General features: G+C 49.7%; 1 protein-coding gene across 2 annotated transcripts in view; it reads left to right on the top strand.

Moving 5' to 3' along the window:
• The first annotated feature begins 347 nt into the window (after positions 1–347).
• Jag1 (jagged canonical Notch ligand 1) overlaps positions 348–12,258 on the top strand; it is a 35,409-nt gene continuing 23,498 nt past the window's right edge. Inside the window, exons 1-3 of one of the 2 annotated variants that reach the window (XM_034495577.2) lie at positions 348–928; positions 1,400–1,705; positions 10,125–10,176. In XM_034495577.2, coding sequence (XP_034351468.1) covers positions 848–928; positions 1,400–1,705; positions 10,125–10,176 — 439 coding nt within the window. In that variant the 5' untranslated portion in view covers positions 348–847. Of the gene's footprint in view, positions 929–1,399; positions 1,706–9,824; positions 9,960–10,124; positions 10,177–12,258 lie in introns of those variants that run through there. The other variant, XM_076929835.1, reaches the window with a different exon arrangement.

Here is a 12,258-nt window from a genome sequence, read left to right as displayed (position 1 = left end):
GCCCGCCCCAACTGCTCCAGCCGTACCGCGGCGCCTACACCTGGGGCTTGCACCGAAGCCCAGGCCGCGCACCGAGGGGGCGGTCCAGCGGAGGCGCTCTGGGGTGTCTCAGAGCCACGGGCTCCTCCACGTTCCTTCTAGGTTCTTTTTTCTTGGCCCGGGCTCCCCGGGACAGTGGTCAGCGGGTGGGGGCTCCCGGGCGGCCATGCCACCCGGTCGGTCCCGCAACCTCCAACCCCTTCTCAATTCCTCCCCTCCCCAACAACCCGGAGGAAAGGGGCGTGTTCAATAGACGACACGCCCCTTATGAATATTAACAATCGCGCATGCGCCTTGTTCCGCGTGTTGAGAAGAGGTGGCCAGCCGGAGTCGCGGCTCCCAGACCGGCGCTCCGGGTCCCTCCGAGAGCCAGGCGGGCACGCGTCATTGTGTTACCTGCAGCCGGCCGGCGAGCTAGGCTCAGTTTTTTTTTTTTCCTCCCCTCCCTCCCCCGCGTTTCATGCAGCTGATCTGAAAGGGAATAAAAGGCTGCGCATAATCATAATAATAAAAGAAGGGGAGCGCGAGAGAAGGAAAGAAAGCCGAGAGGTGGAAGAAGGGGGAGCGCCTCAAAGAAGCGATCAGAATAATAAAAGGAGGCCGGGCTCTTTGCCTTCTGGAACGCGCGGCTCTTGAAAGGGCTTTTGAAAAGTAGTGTTGTTTTCCAGTCGTGCATGCTCCAATCCACGGAGTATATTAGAGCCGGGACGCGGCGGCCGCGGGGGCAGCGACGACGGCAGCCTCGGCGGGAGCACCAGCGCTAGCAGCGGCGGCTGCGTCCGGAGTGCCCGCGGCGCGCGGCGCAGCGATGCGGTCCCCACGGACGCGCGGCCGGCCCGGGCGCCCCCTAAGCCTTCTGCTCGCCCTGCTCTGTGCTCTACGAGCCAAGGTAGGAGACTCTCTCCCGCTCTTGCTCCCCGCGGTCTTCTCCCTTCTCTCGTGGCGTTCTGGACGCGAGAGGCTGTAGCTCCCAGTGCCAGCTCCGGAGCCCTTGAGTACAAGGCTCCCTGACCCTGACTCTTCACCCGAGAGGCTGCACCCGGTGTGGGAATGCTGGCTCCCTAGAGGGGAGCCCCTGGCCTCGAAAGATAAACTCCTCCAGGCTGGGCAGAATGTGATCATTACGCTCTCTTGGCCCTTTGGGGCACTTGTCTTAGTTTTCCCGCACTTGTGGTTTTTACGCCCCTGAACCGGGTTAAGCCCTGAACCTAGTTTTTTTGCAAAATTATTTTCACTTGCCACTGAAGATCTTTGGCAGCTTGGGGTGTGTGTTTGGGGGGGGGGGTGTCAAGGAGTCTCCACCTCCACCTCGAGAGAAAACTTTCTCAAGCGTTGACTGACCTTCCTTCCTCGCTGGCAGGTGTGCGGGGCCTCGGGTCAATTTGAGCTGGAGATCCTGTCCATGCAGAATGTGAACGGGGAGCTACAGAATGGTAACTGTTGCGGCGGAGCCCGGAACCCTGGCGACCGCAAGTGCACCCGCGACGAGTGTGACACGTACTTCAAAGTGTGCCTCAAGGAGTATCAGTCCCGCGTTACGGCGGGGGGACCCTGCAGCTTCGGCTCAGGGTCTACGCCTGTCATCGGGGGCAACACCTTCAATCTCAAGGCCAGCCGGGGCAACGACCGTAATCGCATCGTTCTGCCTTTCAGTTTCGCCTGGCCGGTGAGTGATCCAGTCGCGGACAGAGCCGAACGCGGCGCCGAGCCCTATATTGCCTTGAGAAGGATTTAATGCCACTTGAAACTTGGCACTAAGTTGAGAGGCTTTTGGGGTGGCAAGTCGGAGAGTCCAGACTATAGCTAGACCTTGAACAAGATGAGTCGGGCGGGTCTTCCATTCTGGGTGGTGTCTGCTTAGCGCACCGAAATGGGGTCTCTGAAGAAGGAGAAAGTGCCCAAGGATGCTAATTTTATGTTTGGTATTTGCAATACCCTCCCCCGACCAGGAGGTCATTATAGATGATTTCTTTGCTTAACTAATTAAAACTCGTAGTGGCGTGGAAGGCGACTGCGCATAGTCTGCCCTGCAAACGCTGTCCAAGTTGGCACCCTCCCCTTTCCCGTGAGCCGCCCCGAGGGCGGGTGTGTCCTTCCTGCAGGGTGTGGGGGGGAGCCGGTTTCCCGCGGCTGTAGGGGAGATTTTGGTGTGTTGGAGGGGTGCTCTCCCAGCCTGGGGTGGCGGCTGCAGGAGGGGGGTTGTCTCCGGCTGGCGTCCAGGCTTTAGTCTGGGAACCTCTGCCCCCTGCCGGCCCCTTCCTCCCGCCCCCGCTCGGTGTAGCCCCGGCTGCCTTGTTCCCAGCGGTTCCCCAGTTCTGGAACAGCTGTGTTTGCAAACTTCCCCGGGAAGGGCGGGCGCACACTCTCGTCCGGAGGGCACCCGGCCTCCGCAATCCCTTCCCGCGCCGTGGTAAGGCTGAGAAGAGGCAGCCGGCTTTAAGTAGTGTTTGCGGGTGTAACTGCGTGCGCTCTCATCTCCCCCTTGGCCCTCGGAGCTGCTTGAGGGCGGCATGCCGCTGGCAGACTGCAGCAAAACCCTTGCAACATCCCAAAATGGGTGGAAGGAAGATGGGTGCGATTGCAGAAGGGGAGGAAAGGGAAATGGTGGGGGGTGTGCCCGTTGTCCAGGAGGCGTGACTCGCTGCCAGGACTGGTGCTCCGCCAAGCTTGAGCTCCGAGGGTGGGTGGTAAGAGGGGGAGCTCTGTGCCCCGGAGGATTGCTTTCCGCCACGTGCTCGGATGGGGTGCGCTCTGCTGCCTCCTACCCGCGGGTTTGGGCTGTGATTTGAAACTCTGAAGAGGGGCGGGAGAGAGAAGCCTGTCTGGCTCTGCCTGTGTGTGAAGCTGAGCTGGCTCTTAAAGTCGGCATTTACAGGAGTTGGCCTTTGCTGTGGGTGCGATAAGACAGTTATCGAAAACATGCTATTAAAGGGTCTTATTTTGGCAGGGGACTGCCACTGTAGGTGAAATCTCTTCAGATCTGAGGGTTGTGTGTGTTGTGGGATTTCACTTTTACAAAGAATGTTTGTCTTGTTTGTTAATCCCCTATTAGGGAGAACTTTAAGCTAAAGAGGTTGGCCACCTCTAAATCTGGCTGGGTCCGAGCTTAGGGTGAATGCTGGCTGCCCTTGAGCTGTGTTTGGAGTTTCGGGAGGAAGGGGCCTGCAGGTGGTTCCACCCTCCTTAGTATCAGTCCGAGCCCCTCGAGCTTTTCACAAGACCATAAAAGGAATCTTATTAGTGATGTGGAAAAAACGGCAGGCCTGGCTGAGGTTTATTTTGGAGAGAGGGGTCAGAGGGAGGATGGCTTGGATGAAAACAGACAGGCTTGCTCCGCGGAGTAGCCAGGGAAAAGTGACCCAGAAGTGTGGCTGTCTGCTTTTGACACCTGAAAGAGAGAGTTCCTCACTGACAAGGAGCTGAAATGGTGTTAGCAGATGGAAGGTTGCCACCAGTGCTGGGCTTTTACTCTCCAGTGCCTTCAGGCCCCACGGGTCACCAACCATGAAATAGACTCGGCTTTTCTAGAAAGAGGGAGACCCACTGGGTCAGCACTGAGAATGTGGTTCTTTCTGAAGCTGGGCCAAGTACATGGATCACTCCTAAACGAGTCTCCACACTGCCGCCCCCAAACAGGCCTCCTGTGAAACACAAGCTTTACTTCCCAAGAGAAACTGAAGTTTGGGTGTGTGTATTGTTTTAGTTTATTTTCCTCAGTGTGGTTAGAGAACCGCTGCTGTCTGTAACTTCCAAGAATGGCTCCAGGGTGAGTCTTAGCTTCAATGAAAGCCTTAAGCTTCACAAGTGTTAGTGGGTAACACAGCTTCATTCGCTTTAGTAATTAACAGGAGTAGAGAGGCTGGTCTTTAAAACGGGCTGGGGGCGGGGGTGGGGAGTGTAACTCTTTGAAGCAGTATTTGCCTAGCATTCTTAAAGGTCCAGGGGTTGAAGTCAAGCACCACAAACTTATTTTTCTTCTCCTCCTTCTTGGATAAGTTACAGTGGAATTGGTGCAGAGATGATGGGGTTCCAGAGTAGGACATAATTTAAAAGGCCAACAAAAGCCCAGGCCTACCTTGGTCTCATAGTCACATAAGCTGCCAACCCCTAAGCAGGCACAGTTGTCAATTGGGCTAAGTCCTCCTAAATGGCTTAAGGGGAAGGGAAACACTGTGGTTGGCAAAGCTAGTTCGGTGAAGAAGGTCATCTTTTGTTTGATAGTATGGCCCCTGTTTGTGGTAGTCTAGAGAGGAAGAGAAGGAAATGATTTGGTAGGATCAGAAACACAATCTACATCCCAGCATGTGAGACACTCTGAAGTGGACCTCCCTGCCCTATCAGTATCATGGTCGGTTATATCCCCCTTGGGCTACATCCCACTTGAGTACCAACTGCTCTGGCCCCAATCTTTTAGCGTTGTGCCAGTGGCTTCTGATTGGGTTGTCATCCATGCTTCAAGGGAGCTCAACTTCCAGCCACTAGCTTCATTTATTATTCTCCACTTTGGATAGTAGGTGATAAGAGCATAGTTATGACAGGTAATTGGGCTTAACAAGAAATGGTTTGGGAATAACCATTAATAAATCACTGAAATGGTTAATTTGCACCTCCCCAAATTAGCTCAAAATCCCAGTAGTGCTTGCTCATTAAAAATGTATTAGTGTAATTACTTCTGTTTTTGAAAACCTCAGTCATATGGCTGCATTGGTGGCCCTAAATTGTAATGACTTGGGGTAAAACAACAAGAGTGTCTGGCTTTATCTTTAAATACCATTGACCCCATTCAGAGTCTTGCTAAGAGCAACTTTAATTATTTTAGGAAAAGCCAATGAAACTTGACTAACTTAGCGCAAGAGGATGCCAGCTTGAGTCCTTGTCGCACTTACAACCTCAGTAACTAAATAACAGGAGTTAGAGTCAAGTTGCCATCAGGTGGTTAATCGCAGAATCTAAATTGCCATTCCTTGGGTATGATTATACTGTCTGCCATCTTTCCTCTAGATGTGTGTGTGTACACATGGAAGACAAGAATAAGGCCCTCTTTAAGTTAGCTTTTTTCTGTACCTCACCTATGAGCTTAGCATGTGTGCAGACAGTGCCCTTGTGTAAGTGCTTAGTACAAGAGATGTTCTTTGTATGGAGAGAATATCTGTTGTTGTTGTAAGAAATTTGGCCCACATGTTTAAGTTGCTCTACTGGGCTTTTGAGGAAGCGTGGAGGCAGAGTGGCTTGTAAGCACTGTGGAATAGCTATGACCTAGACTTTCTTGGTTTCTAATAGTTTTCCTTCTCCTGCAGGTATAGACCTCTTTGTGTTTTCTTCCTCCTTTTCTTGTTGCTTAGCAACTTGCTCAAAGGTCCAGTACTTCTAAGAATCTGCGACCCACCAGCTCCACAACCATAGTTCTGGAGGGACTTGGAACATTTGTCAGGAATAGTGAAGTTTCGGCTCAGGGCTGTTGGAAGCTGAACTGGTCAGAAGCAGAGGTAACGGCAGTGTAGTAGGGGCATAACTTCCTAGTCAGCTGACAATCTGAATGCTGCCGAACTTCTTCACAAGCACTGGTACTTTCAGGACACTTTGTACAGAGGGCATGTGGGAAATTTACCATGGAGGGAAAGGCTCTTTGTGAAAAAACAAGGCCAAGGCCATAAGGAGTCTTTACTTCACATGTGAAAACAGGGACACGGGGAGCCAGATCAGAGTAGCCATGATCCTGTTGAGGGAAGGCCTAACTTGGTTCCAGTGTCAGGCTTTCTAGATTACTCATGTAGATTATTTATGCAAGGATGCGTGATCTGTGGATGTGCATACTGCCAGCTTGATGATCCATAGTGACAACTATTCCACAATTCTTCTTGGTAGTTTTAGAGACATACCCCTACCTACCCCAAGGTTCTAGGATTCAAACTGTTCAGAAGTGACATTAGGCTCCAGCCTGTAAATATACTTTAACAATAATTAGAAGAAAATAAACTTTTCTTCCAAGGGCTGGAAGACCTATCTGGGACATGAAAGTGAAGACTCTGACAGGATGGGGAGGGAGGTGAGTCTTGGGCTCAGAAAGCTGCTGTTGCTAGGTTACTGCTTGGCCCACAGCAGCCCCTTGGTCCTTATTCATAGTGTCAGTAACATCTCTCATTGGAGCAGCACACGGACAGGGAAGACATTCCCAGGGTGGCTCCTAGTGGTTAAAGGGGGCATGTAAATAATCAAGCTGAGTCCTCTACCAGCTCAGCCCAGTTTTTATGCTCTTTTGGTAAATAAGTAGAAAGGCTTCTTGTTCGGGCTTGCTCTGTGTGAACTGGACGGTTGTGCTTGGCTGGCTCCGTGGTATTCTATCTGTTAACCTCACCACCCTTTTGTAACTGGTGCATTTAATTATCAGTGGGATGCCTTTCAAACAGGTAAGGGTAATGATGGGAAAGGGGTTAGGGGCCTCACATTGAGAGCCTCCAATCTGGATATGAGCTCTGGGGCCCCTTGGTGGGTCTTTGAGGTGGGCTTTGATGAGAAAATCACTCTTTGTAGCCAGATCACACTCTATTGACATGTCAAACCCTGAAGAAAAAAAAAGTGGTTGCTTTCTATGACTGGAGCCTCAGCTTGCATGCACTAGGGGAGTGGTCTTTTTTTTCACCCCTCACCTTGCCCAAACCCTAAAAGACAGGAATTGTGTGTGCCCACACATGGACTCTCTGAACTCTTTTTTTGTTTCACATGTTTTGTGACTAGAATATTTTATACTCTGGCCACCCAGACGCAGGCAGGACAATAGAGTTGGCCGGAATAACTGAAGTGAGGATTACAGAGAAGAATGGGGCCTCTCCAGAAATACTGCTAATACAGGACAAGTGACAGGAAGCAACAGTTGAGTCAGCAGAGTGCATGCAGGGCCCCTGACAGACCTAGGGCCAGCAGGCTGCGTACAATGGCTGTGTTGGCACTCAGGGCATTCCCAGGATGTGCATGCCTCTGGCGGGCCTGCCTGTCGCAGCGGTCTGGGGTTTTGGACTCCTCACGCGTGCCATTTGGATGGCGGTTTGTTTGTGTCCGTCAGCTTGGCAGGAGGGGAGGCAGCCGCTTCTTAGGACTTGGTTTGGCTACCACTGTTGCCAGGAAAAGGAAGCTCTCAGCTGCCAACATAGTCACCTTTGTTTCTTACATCCCCCCCTTCTTAATGTGGCAATTAAGTGCTTACTGCTTTGCCCAGTGCCAAGGTAACCTCCATAGAGTGGGGCAGGACAAAGAATGAACCCTAGACCAGCAGCTCAAGTGTGGAGAATAGGAGGGAGGTGCCTGGTGGCCCAGCCTCGGTAAGGTGGCCTGGTGACTGTGGTATGCCTTGAAGGCTTTGATACCAAGACCTTCTGTAGGTAAAACTGTATGGAAATCTCCCAAAAGGCAGTTCTGAAAGCTGACCAGTACTTTTTGATGCTTCACAAGAATGGAAGTCAGCTGCCTTGCTGCCAGATGTCCTTGAGCCTCATGCTGGGACAGGGTAGTGACTCACTTGCAAATCCAGATGGAAGATCTGGTAACTATCTTGCCTCTTGTTTTGGTCTCCCCACTCCCACCCCAGAATACTACTCTGGGAAGACTCCTGGACAAAATATGAAATCTGGGCAACTCGTCAAAGTTTCTTTTATTGTTTGAACCACAGCAGAACTCAGGATTTGCTTGCTGTTTGCTTTTGGGTGTAAAGTTAAGATGAAGCAAAACTTGCCTTTCGAAGCCCCTTTATAAACTGCCTTAGGACTGGGGACTTGGCCTCTGCTGAGGATGGGATTTGTAGCAGCCATTCACATGTGGGTGTTGTGTGGCTGGGTATCTATCTGCTTGGGTGGCATGAGGTACACATAGTATAAAATCTCAGTGTCCGGACATATAGTTGGGGATGTACAGAGGTCAAGCGTGGGCCTGGGAAAAATTAAAGCTCCCTAGCAACTAATAATCATTGCCAAATTATCTTGATTGTTGATCTATAGTGTGGGGATGGAGTGGGAGGGAAGAATGCCTCTTAATAGAAGCCTTGGAGGGAATCCTTTCTCTGAAGGCAGGGCACCCATGCCCCAGGAAACCTGGAACTCGAATGCATGCTCTCAAGAGAAAACAAAGTCCAGGCTTGACTGTTGTCTCTGCAAGGCTTAGTCTAGCCCACCTTCAACCCTGAAAAGGAAGACACTTGATTAGGAGATCATACTGCCAGCCCATGGGGCTGTGGAACATTTTTTTTCCCTCCAGCTGGAGTAGTGTTGGTCAGCAACTTTTGAGTCCAAGATGAACCTGGCAGATGGCTTGATCTTACAAGTTCTTGTGCAAGGTCTAAGGATGCCTTCTGCCTTGACTGTGAAGCTGAGTTCATAGTGCTGTGCCAGCTGGTTCCAAGGCACCTTTCTTTGCCATGGCGTTTGTGGGTATTATGTGTATTTAGTGCTTGTGCAAGTCTGTCAAAACTCTCGGTATCAATGATTCAATCTGAGGATTAATTACAGCGATATTGTTGAAGGATGTGGGCCTCAACGTGACCAACAAATGAAGGGCTTAATTATACAGAACCAGCCACACATCTGGCCTCATTTCGACTTGGCTCTCACCGTGAACCAGTAGAGAAATATAATTTCTTGCTGCTCTTCGGGAAGAGTCCTATAATTTGTAGGAAGTCCTAGGAAACTTAAAGAGGCTGTAAATAAGGTGTAACTTTCACTAATAAAATATTAACGACAATAACAATGTATTTGGACCTACAACCACTAACAGGAGAGCGCGGGGCATGTGTCCTGGCTTGCCCGGTTTTGCTTGCTTTGTGAGCATTTTCCCACAGTTATCAGTGAACGAAATGGAATCCTGCTGGAAGTATGAAACATATTTCGGCCGAATTCCAAAGCAGGGGCCTATCACAAGATATTTTTGTCGTCAGAGCAGACCTGCTGTGTCACTGAGAGAGGAGTGAGCTTGCCTTGATTTATGAATGAAACCTCCTGCTTTTCTCCCATGCCTTCACCCTATCGGTGCCATCTCTTCCCCTGGCAGCGGTGTTTTCTGGTGGCATTGTGGTACTCTGAGTAACAGAAGCATTGCAGGGGTTGGTACCAGTGGCAGAGCCATGCTGCACAAACCCAAACCTGTTCTAGCTCTGTTTCTCCAGCCCCCAGATAGGCTTATCGAGATTCACCTCAGTGTCCGTTGTAAGTGAAAATTGGAGTAAAAGTGGAAATTTGCTGATGGCTTGGGTCTTGGGGAAGTGGGGATGGGATTCAGAGACACGCTTAGAAGATTAAAAAAAAAAAAAAAAAAAGCTTCAGTAGGATAACTGGCATCTTGCCAGCCTCCAGGGAATTGTTTAGTTACTGAACTGATTATTCCAGGAATGTTAGATCTTATTGACAGATACATTCATCAATAAACATAACCCATGGGTGTGCAGTGCCTTCTCCTTTGTGCTTTCTCCCACCGACAGGCACAACCCACCCCACCATCGAAGCTAGGTTGCTGCCTTTGTCTTAAGTCTTTGAGCCTTACCCCTCCTTTTTCCTAGAGTCACCTGATACTTGTGGGAGCTGGGATGGTCTCACACAGACAGGGCTTTCAAAGGGGTTCTGAAAAGGAAAAGGGGGCCTCCCTGGGGAATGCCCCACCAGGGCCCAAAGCGTAACCTTAGCAGTTCTCTCTCAGTACAAATACCTGAGTAGGTTGGCTTGGGATAAATTCTTTGTGTGGGTTTTTTTCTCATGCACTAGGACTAGGGACTGAAAAGTTTTGGGAAACCTATATGCTACATGTTCCCATTATAGAGAGGTACTAGTTTCTGATCAGGACTTTGGCTGCCTTGGCTTGCTTGGTATGAGCCCCAGTGTGGCCCTGCCAGGTGAAAGGAGTTATTTGTCAACTTGTGAAGAGTGCTGAAGAGAAAAGAAGAGGTTAGTCTGGCTTCAAATACCCTGTTGCCTTTTTCCTGCCTTCTATTTTGGTTTGGCTCCTGGTGCCAGAGTGCCAGAGACTGCAGGCAGCATCAGCATCAGCATCGTAGAGTTAGTTGACCCCTGTGTATCTGAATCACTAAACTTTGCTTATCTGTCTTGCAGAGGTCCTACACTTTGCTGGTGGAAGCATGGGATTCCAGTAATGACACTATTCGTAAGTATCTCATCAGGAATTCTTCTTTAAATGCTGGTGTGTTTAAAGTGCAGTGCTTGGACGCCCAGAGGAAAGTCCCCAGTGCCCCCACCCCCACCCCAAGCTGAACCCATCCGTGGAGTCTATTCCTTAACTTCTAGAACTTTCAACTAAAATATTAAGTAGCCAGAATAGACTCCCAGTTTATTCAGTCCTTGCAGAAAGGGACGTAGTTTATCTTTGGGTAGAGATCTTAATGGTTTTACAACTTTAAAACCTTGTAGACTGCTAAAGGATCAAAGTAGTGACTTTTTAAAAGTCCATTTAAACTTTAAGTGAGCATTTAATCTCTCATCAGAAAGATAAAGCTGTAAAGGGTGTGCTGGGCTCTAAAGACCAACCTTAAATTTCACTTGGTGGGCAGGTGAGCCCCAAGCCAGCCTGATTTTCCCACACTGCTCACCACAAACCTCCCATTGAAGCAGAATTTCAGAGCCCCCGCAGTCATGACCTGCCCTGTCCCTTTTGAAAGATGGCTCTGTTTTCTGGGCAGGTTGCTTTTCAGGCCTTCAGAGAAGTGGCTGGGGGTTGGGGGGAGGTGAGGCAGTGAAGGTGTGCTCCCGTGATGTGGTCAACTGTACCATAACATGTTTTACCTCACACTGAAATACAGTTACCCTTTTATTACCAGAGCTTGGAAAATCTGATTCACTATGAAATTCTTTGATCTGTTCAGGAAAGAGTGTTGATTCAATTTTTTCGCCTTTGTCCTCTACTCCCAAAATGCCTTGCAACTCCTACTTGTCTTGTTTACTGACCATTCCCCCCACCCCCACCCCACCCCACCCCACCCCCGCTTTAGTAACACCTTTCTCCCTTGTCAACATCACTGTGTTTTTCTACCACAGGTGAAGGTACTGAGTATCCAGCATGGGCATAGTGACAGCTGCACATAAATTCAATGGGCAGTTCAACATGCCTGGCTCCTTGGGCCTCTTAGGGTCACAAAATCCTTGCCAAGCCCTGGTGTGAGGCAGTCTGCCTGTCATTAGGGCTATTTTCTTGCTTTGGTATTCAGCTATTTAGACAGCAGCCTTGCCTGGGAGGCAGTTTGTGGAAGGCCAGGATCTAAGCTCTCTCATTGTGACAGACATTTATGCTTTGAAGGTGGTAGTAGGACACTTTGCCAGACTTGCTTATGGTTGATGCCAGACAAGGTCATAGATACCGGTTTTTCTTCCCCACAAACACTGAGCTCTGCATGGACGTTTATCATTGTAATGAACAAAGCAATGCTTAGGGGACAGAAGTGGGCCTTCTGAGTGCACTGGTGCTGGAACGGAAGCCATGAGAGGATTCCCACCCAGCATCTGTGGAATCTCTGCTAAGCTGTCTGTCATTCCATCATCTCACTCTCCAGGGCTATGCCTCCAGGGACCTGCAGCCTGTCTGCAGCAGCTCTCCATCGTTATCTGCATTTCCAGGCAATGGACATCCCTACATTTTGGGACTCCTGGATATCTCGTTTCTTCCTAAGGGTAACTGGTCTCTGGACAGGAGACAAAGCAGACTGAGATGAGAACAATTTGCCTTCAGATCTCACTTTTTTGAAAGTGCGACATAGTCACAGATGTTCATGCTTTGTGGTTTATCTGCTTTCCTGTTGACTATTTTTCATCTATATTTTCAAGGTATCACAAATTTCAGAGTCAAAGCCAAATTGGAGGTCCAAGAGCACTCCCCTTTAATGGAGCTCTTTTTGGGTGACAAGCACCAGTATTTGGACAGCCAGTGCCATAAGCCATTCATCTGGAAGAGTGCTATGTACTCTATGTAGCATCCATATCCACACAGCCTCTAGCTTCTGAATAGTCTTGACCTTTTGCTCTCCACATGAACCCAGCTGTCTACTGCTGCTGCCCTGGTCCACTTCACTGCCTGCTTATACCTTCAAAGTTAGTGTTACTGCCACACGGTCTGTCCTTATAGCTCCGGTCAACTTTCAATATCTTCTTCAGTCTTGTGTTGTCTTATTTTTTTTCTTGAGCATAACATTTGATGGTCATCCAGGTGGTAAAAGCTAACAGCTCACTGGCTTCCTGT

Source organism: Arvicanthis niloticus, chromosome 2 (assembly GCF_011762505.2).
Source record: "Arvicanthis niloticus isolate mArvNil1 chromosome 2, mArvNil1.pat.X, whole genome shotgun sequence".
Classification (NCBI taxonomy): Eukaryota; Metazoa; Chordata; class Mammalia; order Rodentia; family Muridae; genus Arvicanthis; species Arvicanthis niloticus.
This window is presented reverse-complemented; position numbering and strand designations above follow the sequence as displayed.